Raw genomic sequence first — 9,396 nt, forward strand, 5'->3', positions numbered from 1 at the left:
CATGAGGTAGCATTTAGATCCACAAACAATCGCACCAAATAACAGCTCATATTTCACTATTAAACCTCAAAGTATTTCACTGATTAGCCATAACATTATGACCAACTGCTTAATATTGTGCAGGTCCCCCTTTTGCCACCAAACCAGCCCTAACCTGTCAGGGCATGGACTCCACTAGACCTCTAAAGGTGTGGTGTGGTATCTGGTACCAAGACAATAGCAGCAGATCCTTTAAGTCTTGTAAGTTTTGAGGTGGGGCCTTCATGGATCGAACTTGTTTGTCCAGCACATCCAGTAGTGAAGTGGCAATCGAGAGAGTCGGGAGGATTCCCAGTGGCCCGGTGGCGTTTTCAGAGGCGGACCTTGTCAATAGGCAAGGCAGGCAACTGAGCCGCTAGGGGGCCCCCGAGACCTGGAAGCACACGGAGACACGTGCTCACCTCCACACACACACCCAGCACTCTACACTAGCCTCGTAAGACCATCCTGATCTCGCCAGCTCCATTTTTCCACTCGCATATTAGTCTGGCTTCTTGCGATGGAAAACATTTGGAGCCGTTTGGCAAACGAACGGCCAATCATAGTTAGTTTTGAGGCGGGCTTGTGGTTGTATTTTCGTTGATGCTCTGTTAGTACTGTACGTCATACGCTTCGTCAGTCTGATTGGTTGATTTGGCCTGTCTATCACCAACATAGGTGATGATCAGTGTTGTGTGTAACGCGTTACAAAGTAACGAGTTACAGTAACGTAACTACTTTTTCGGGTAAAAAGTAGTGTAACGCGCTACTACTGAAAATTTGGTAACGTAACGTAGTTCCTTTTTCATATCGGCGCAACGTTACTTTTCCCAGGGACAGATTTGACAGTGACGCTGCTTTCTCAGCTGCACGCTTGCGCAATAGGCACAAGCTCAACACGGCAGCCTACGAGGCTGGTAGCATGAAGTGCAATCATAGCTCCACACGGTATGTGACAGAGGCTGGTAGCAATCATAGCAAGCGAGACGCATCCAACGCTAACTTCTGAGGGATGGAGGTGTTCACATTACTTCAAACTCGTTGAAACTAAGGTGTTAGTTGTAGCCTACACTGTGCCCTGATTTAGTCCACTGCCGTTAACTCAACTGCCAGCCTATTGATGCAATTTGCACTAGCTTTGCACCAAATTTCAGAGTAGCGCCTGTTTAATGAAAGAGCATAAGGCTATAAAATAAGCCCTCATATATTTTGTGTTCACCTATATGCCTAAGATGTATCGAGGCTATGTTATTTGATATTGTTTCATAGGGCTTTAGTGGTCGTGTTGAAACCTATAAGCCCAATGTTTTCTCTTAGTGCTCTGTTTGTGGCATTTTTTATAATAAAAAACACAAAAGAAATACCTGTTATGTCCTCCATAGTAGAACTTTATGTAGGCCTACATTTAGGAACAGATATTGGGTTCTGCTCAAAGTCGAGCAACATAAAGGTAACGTAAAAGTAACGAGTAACGTAGTTACTTTCCATAGAGGGTAACTAAGTAAAGTAACAGGTCACTTTTTTGAGAAGTAACGAGTAATGAGCAAACACTACTTTTTAAAAGTAACTTCCCCAACACTGGTGATGATAGACAGATGGTTTATCCAATCAGCTAACCAGTATTTTTGCCCCTTCCCAAAAGTTCTTCAACAGAAAGTTCCCAGATGGATATGCCAAGCAAATGCGAAGCAATCCATCTGGCGGAGTCAGGTTAAAAGATTCTCGAGTCTGCATGGCGACTCTCCCCATTGCAAAGTCCCCTGTGATCACAGTGACACTGTTTAACTGTTTGTTGGCGGTGGCAGATAATTCGCATTCAGTAGGTAAGCCTTCCATAGAGCTGAATTGTATCGTTTTGCTTGTTTCATCTTGTCTAGATTCATCAGAAGCAGATGGGCTCCCCCTAGTAAGTCAGGTTATGCTCAAGGTTTCTTCCTGGAATATGGGAGTTTTTCCTTGCCACAGTTGCCATATGGCGTGCTTGTGGGGGGTAAAGGGTTAAGGCTGCCAGTCTTGAATGTCTGTGTATAAAGTCAAATAATTGCGACTGTGTTACATGTTATATTTCTGATATGTTGCTGATTGGATCATAAACGGCCACAGCAATGAAGAAAAGTGAAAGTGATTGATAATGACTGACTGACTCTATTATTGTGTTACATGCTCCAAATGTAAAGCACTTTGAGCATTCTGTGTATGAAAGGTGCTATACAAATAAAGCTTATTATTATTATTATTATTATTATTATTATCTTGAGGTAATCTATTAGCCGCTTGGCTATCGTTAATTACAAAGAGGGATGCTCCGCTGGAAGTCGAGGACGGCCATTTGGAATGTTTGTCCTGTGGAACACCTAAGGGCAGCCTACTCAGACTCTTGTGTAAACTGTGCGGGAGTGTCGGCTCATAAATTTCATAGTTAATGATACTATGCTTCCACTGGTTGGAACCTCGGCCCCTAGCAAAGTTTTAAAGCACACAACTAGGGATAGCAATGCAGAGCACCCTCCAAAGAAAAGAGTGCAGGCAAACACTGAATCAGTCCTCAATAAAAGGGTGGATGATCTCCCCACAGCTAGTATAAGTATAAGTATAAATACTCTTTTGATCCCGTGAGGGAAATTTGGTGCATTTATCCAGAGACTTTCTAATGTGGAGACACAGCACTCAAAAAATACTCCATAGAAATGCATGGGGCTAGTTTGTCACGCCAATATGGCCGTTGTCTACGCATATCCCACCCCTTCCTCGGCAAAACGTCGACATGTGAATACATTGAGCCAATCATGTGGTGTGTGAATACATTGAGCCAATCATATGGTGTGTTGTGAAGACATCGTGCCAATCATGTGTTGTGATCTCGCCGCTGGAGCAAGATTGGTGTCGTGAAGCCTTGCGCATGCGCATTTCTGCCGAAATTGATGCCCGACGAGTGCCCAAAAAGCGTTGTCAAATGCCCGCCGAGTGGAGGGACTTGCCTAAAAGGACTTTGATTTATCCCAATCCGTGAATTAGTGAAACACACTCAGCACACAGTGAGGTGAAGCACACACTAATCCCGACGCAATGAGCTGCCTGCAACGACAGCGGCGCTCAGGGAGCCGTGCAGGGGCGTCACTAGACCTTATTCACTGGGGCACGTGCCTTAGTAAAAGTCTCCAGTGCCCCAGTAAAATTCTAGCGCTGCTCTCACTGGAAACGTCATTCATGAGCGCATCTCCGTGCCTGCTTTAGTCATGACTCGAGCCTGTCACTTACCAGCCAATAAAAAACAAACAAGAAAAAAAGAAAGGGGCCATAATAGCCAATCAGGAAATAGCACCTCTGTAGCTGGGTAAGATTGAACGCAACAACCAATTAAAATCGTTCACATGATTCTTCCGAGTGTTTCGTTGTACAGTGGAAACCGCTGGAGCTCATCACATCACTTTGAGCGCAGAGTAAGTCGTCCCCTGTTTCAATGTTACAACAAATTCACAACTTGTTTGACAGAAAATATGAAAAGTTGATTTTTCAATGCTTAGCGTCAAATTTGTAGCCTAAATTTAGCAACAGTTTACCAGCTTGTGCTCTCTCCCTGACACACACACTCACACCATGCGTAGGCTGCATGCACACATGCGGACAATTAATAATCATTTACGTATAATGTAGAGAGAGTCCTGTAAAAGTAGCCTATACTGTTTGTGAAGCTGTCCTACTGTAAAACTAAACATAGCCTTCTGATAAACTATTCAGAGATGGACATCAGAAAATTCTTCCTGAACAGAGGCAGAAGGAGAGGAACAGTGAGGAGAGATGAGGAGGACGAGGGAGGTATGATAATTGCCCACATTAACGGTAACATTAACATTTATGTTAAAGTGCCAGTGCTGTGATTTGATCAATGGTTTAATGGCAAACTTAAATAAGTTTGCTGCATTTGCAAATGTAGCCTATAATAATCTACACAGACTCTGTGTAGATTATAGGCTACATTTGGAAATTATCACCAAAACTCAATATGAAGGCTTTAGTAGGCTGTTTAAGCTACAAAGAACTGCAGTATTGCCAGGATGACTATATGACTATTGCCTGAGGGAAGTATATCTCAATTTTGACAAAAAAATAGCTTTCCCTTGTGTTAGTAGGAAAGCCTATTAAATTCATGCAGTGAGTATAAGCCTACTTATGCCTATGTGTTTGGATGTTGCTGGATAGTGGTTCTTACAACAATTGAGGGAGAGAGTGCTGGTCCTACAGTATGACAGTGACAATAATGATTTTGAAGCTTGTAGCCTACCTGTAGGCTAGCTATTTATTTCATATTGCGCGCACATTTTTTATTTTTTTATGTATTGGGAGTTGGGGGCCTGTGCCCCAGCAAAGCTCTAGGTCTAGAATCGCCCCTGGAGCCGTGCCTACTGGTCAGGGTTCGAACCGGCAACCCTCCGGTTACAAATCCAAAGCGCTAACCATGTAGGCCACGGCTGAGGTGCCCACTAGCTTGGGGCAGCCGTGCCTACTGGTCAGGGTTCGAACCGGCAACCCTCCGGTTACAAGTCCGAAGCGCTAACCAGTAGGCCACGGCTGCCCCAAGCTAGTCTAGAGGAATACGCCTGGATTCAGGGGAAAATAGGGCGGGGGGAATGTCTGATTTCGAAAAAAGCTTTTTTCAATAGCCAATCGCGGAGAGGTGGCAGACCTTGTAAGTATGCACATGTACTGGGGGTTTCATGAAAATACCGCCGACAGCAAACTAACAACCAAAACGATGGCGTTTAGTTTGCCTTTGTAGCCATCTCTGGTTAGACTTTGCTTAGGCAAATGAGACATACCTTCTGCAGAGGTTTAAAGCAACTATTGTTACGAACTTCAATTTTTTTTAAAAATCGGCTCTAAAAATGCTTCAATTACGTTTGTATCGGCAGCCATTTCACACTGGTTTCAGTAGGAACTTTTGCCCATGAACACAAAGGAAGTGAGATCAGTGGGCGTCTCTGAGAGTAGCTATTTTCCGGTTGTGAAGGTTTTGGCCCAGAAGTTCGTTCAGCATGATGCGAACTTCTGGGTACTCAGATTACTCCACAGCGGTAACACGCATCGAGGCACTACTGCTTTAGCTCCAGCCAGCTTGCTCACAGCCCATTTAACCACCAACAGGTGTCACTGCCCCCTCACGGCCTGTCTCTCCCCCTAGCGAGGAGCTCATAGAGGATGATGCGGTTTCTACCGCGGCCACTGACTTACTGTTCACTGCTTTGGAGGCCAATTAATCAGATGTGCGGCCAGGCTCCCCCTTTTCTTATGCATCGCATGAGGATGCTCCTCTCAGTGCATTTTCAGACAACAGAGGGAAAAGTGCAGCAGGTGGGTCTCACTCCCTACCGGCCACTATCCACTCAGCACTGGCACAACATGGCTTGCAGACAGTGCAGCCAGCTTCGGGTGTGAGCGCATATATTCTAGACACTCCTCAGGGGAGAGTTCTGCCTTGATTCCTAAGTGTGATGCTTTTGTGCAGAAATACCTAAGTACAGTACTTAAGTATGAATGGGGAGTATCTGTACTTTACTTGAGTTTTTATTTTTCTTCCTACTTTTAAGTTTTCTTCACTTCATTTTTAAAAATTAAATGTATACTTTTACTCCACTACATTTTCATTAGCAGAATTAAGTAGAAAGTAAAAATAGTGTGCAAATGAAAACAACAAGAAACCCCAAGATTTTTGGACCTGATGTCACCACGGGACATAGCAATGAATGAAGACATAGTGACAAGACCCAGCAAATAGCAAAGACATCCCTACTGAAAAATGGGCAGGTGTATGGATTTGAGGGACTTTGACAATTAGCCAAAATGTGATGGCTATATGAATGGGCTAGAGCCTCTCCAAACGACAGCTCTTGTGGGGGTGTTCCCAGTCTGCAGAGGTCAGTACCTATCAAAGGTTGTCCAAAGAAGGAAAAACACTAAATATAGGCGACAGGGTCATGGGCGGCAAAGACTCATTGATTCATGAGGGGAGTGAAGGTTGGCCAATTGTCCAATCCAACAGACAAACTACTGTAGCTCTGAAAAAGTCAATGCTGGTTCTGATAAAAAGGTGTCAGAAAAACATATGGGCAAACATAAGGGAGCCGTGGCCTACTGGTTAGCGCTTTGAACTTGTAACTGGAGGGTTGCCGGTTCGAACCCCGACCAGTAGGCACGGCTGAAGTGCCCTTGAGCAAGGCACCTAACCCCTCACTGCTCCCCGAGCGCCGCTGTTGTTGCAGGCAGCTCACTGCGCCGGGATTAGTGTGTGCTTCACCTCACTGTGCGTTCACTGTGTGCTAATTCACGGATTGAGATAAATGCAGAGACCAAATTTCCCTCACAGGATCAAAAGAGTATATATACTTATACTTAGAACACACAGTGCATCACAGTTAGTTGCATATGGGGCTGCACACCAGCAGACCAGTCAGGGAGCCCATGCGGACTCCTGTCCACTGCCGAAAGCACCAACAATGAGCATCAGAACTGGACCACGGAGCAATGGAAGAAGGTGACCTGATTGGTTTGTTGGCTGGCTAGACAGTAAGCAGCGTGCTGATTGGCTCCTCAGGAAGGCCGTCAAAAAAGGGTCAAAAATCTGTACTCGTAAACTTGAGTCATGTAAATGAGTTTTGCAAACTCGTGATTTTAGTTTTGCGCAGGAAAGCGTCGCACAGGAGACTATACAAAATATTTATACAGGAAAATGTTTTTTTCACACATGTACAAAATATTTCTACAGGTGCGAAATGTCTTTGCACATGTACAGTACACATTTTTTTCACACATGCATGTACAAAATATTTCTACAGGTACAAAATGTCTTGCACATGCACAAATCATTTTACACAGTTGCAAAACTTTGTTATACATGTGAACATCTTTTCACAAGCTCACAATATTAAAGACTCTGTTTTGATTCCATAAGTTAATGCTATTTTTCACAGTAGAATCCGCATTTGAAAGCCTGGTCATGTAGGCTACCAGTTATAGCCTAGATGCCATATTGTTATTTTGCCTACTTAGACTCTGCATAATGAAAAGGCTTCCTTTTCGTGTTTGGTGGCATAGCTGATCTACAAAGCACAAAAAGGAGCAAACATGTACATACTGAAGGGCAAAGGGAATATTACAATATTTTACACTGGCCTTTTTTGGGTTATGTAATGGTAGACAGCCCTGATAACAGCCTACCCGACACACCTTGTCTGCCAGTGCCACCACAAAGTGAAGTATGCTTTGACACTCTTGTGCGTCATGTCAGATAATCCCCCTTCGTTTCTTTTACAGTCGTCCAAGCCTTTAGAATCAGTCCAAATAGCAGGAAGGAGTTCGCTAAAATATTGGTGGGGACAATTTTGTCATCTCAAAATATTGATGGGGACTAGTACTTAGCGTCTCCACCTAAACCTACGCCCATATGTTATGTGCCTTGCTTAATTAAGTAAAGTAACTGTGTTTGAGTTGGGGGTTAGTGCTAACACAATTAATAAAGCTGTTCTGGATGACATCTCAATGTTTTTCCTCTTTTTATTAAATGATGAAGCGCAAAGTAGGCTTACAAAGGCTTACAGAGGGTGAGAACATTTCAGGAAACCTGTCAAATGATACAGTTTATCACATAACAAATTACATAATGTTAAGAAGGCTTTGGGAATTGCAGCCCAGGTCAGTATGAGCATAATGTACATAATTCATTCCAATCATTATTTTACTTCCTCTTATACTAAAATATTAGTAAATACAGACTGACATGATCTGAATTTATCAACAATACATGCTCTTGTAAATATTTAAAAAAATAGTTTAAATGGTTTTCTTCTATGCTTTGCTATTATTTAACATAATCTACATTGTCTAATGTTAATTTTGCATTGTGAGTAGAAACTAAATCAAAACATGAATGATGAAGTAAAGGAACTAAGTTTAGATAGATAGATAGTTGGTGTCACAGTGTGTCAGTGTGAACACAATGAATATGAAGCTTTTCATGAGTACATCTCTATCTAATTTCATTTAACAGCAAGATATTCATCAATTATCAAACTCAAGACAAAGTTAACAATTACACTTTTGAATATTGACCAACCAGTATTGATAATGCTCTCGGACTAAGAGAGTCATGTCTTCCGATAACAAATAATTTTATATTTACGATGTTGTCTGCATACTACTTTCCGAATCTGTGGAAGTTGAAGCCCATAAATTATTGGATTCAATAGTGGAGGAAAAATCAAAAACTGTATAGCCAATGCACTACGTACACTAACTGAAAGGTTTTCTGACCCCTCCCAGCCATACAGTACATCAGACACTGCTGTAATGATAAAGATGGCCAAAACCAAAATATGGGGCAAACAAGTTTTAGTAAACTTTGTTCTGCCCTCATTGGAGGATAAACAAACTCGAACAATAAAAACATATGAAATAAGAATTAAAACAAACTGCAAAAGTACACTTGCAATTAGTATCATGCCCCATACCTGGTTGGCTTTGGTTTGAAAACACGCCAACTTTAGTATTGAAGGATTATCACAGAATAGTTTACGAATGTGAGACCCACAAATGGGTATTCTAACAGTAAGAACAAGAGCTGTTCCGACTGCCAAAAGCGGATAAGCCCAGGCCACTACAAGCAGTTTAAGCACAGCATGTGGAGTCAAAATGCTGTGGTATTGCAGTGGTCTGCAAATTGCCAAATAGCGGTCATAAGACATCACTGTAATATTTGTGATTTCACAAAGGACAGAGGAATAAATCACATACACTTGTATAAAGCACAAAGTGTAGGTTACTGTGTGAGTATCAGATTGCAAGTCCAGCAAAAATTTAGGGTAAAAACCAATAGTTCCGTAAAGGCTATTCACACATAAATTAGAGAAGAAAATATACATGGGCTCATGGAGACTTTTTTCCATGATCACTGTTAAGATCAAAGTTAAGTTGACTGTAATGATTAGGATATAAAGGACAAATACCAACAAGAAGTACATAGGCTTATAAACCGATCCCTGCAGTCCAGAATAAATAATGAATTTAAAAGTAGACAAATTTTCCATCACCTCAGGCATCATGAGATAGCATTTAGATATATCAACATTCACACCAAGTAACAGCTCATATTTCAGTATTATACCTCAAAGTATTTCACTGATCAGCCATAAAATTATGACCAACTGCCTAATATTGTGCAGGTCCCCCTTTTGCCACCAAAACCTGTCGAGGCATGGACTCCACTAGACCTCTGAAGCTGTGCTGTGGTATGTGGTACCAAGACGATGGCAGATCCTTTAAATCCTGTAAGTTATAAGGTGGGGCCTCCATGGATCAGACTTGTTTGTCCAGCACATCCCACAGATG

General features: G+C 42.4%; 1 protein-coding gene across 1 annotated transcript; it reads right to left on the minus strand.

The window, feature by feature from the left end:
• Positions 1-6,428: 6,428 nt before the first annotated feature.
• Positions 6,429-9,029, minus strand: LOC143131837 (olfactory receptor 6N1-like). Its single transcript, XM_076291424.1, has 2 exons — positions 8,442-9,029; positions 6,429-6,491 (listed from the first exon to the last, which is right to left on the minus strand). The coding sequence occupies exons 1-2, from the start codon at positions 9,027-9,029 to the stop codon at positions 6,429-6,431; spliced, it is 651 nt and encodes a 216-aa protein (XP_076147539.1).
• Positions 9,030-9,396: the final 367 nt, after the last annotated feature.

The sequence above is a fragment of the Alosa pseudoharengus genome, unplaced genomic scaffold (assembly GCF_046254945.1).
Source record: "Alosa pseudoharengus isolate Yale_2024_CS ecotype anadromous, Long Island Sound unplaced genomic scaffold, YU_APseudo_1.1 YU_APseudo_1.1_scf_18, whole genome shotgun sequence".
Classification (NCBI taxonomy): Eukaryota; Metazoa; Chordata; class Actinopteri; order Clupeiformes; family Clupeidae; genus Alosa; species Alosa pseudoharengus.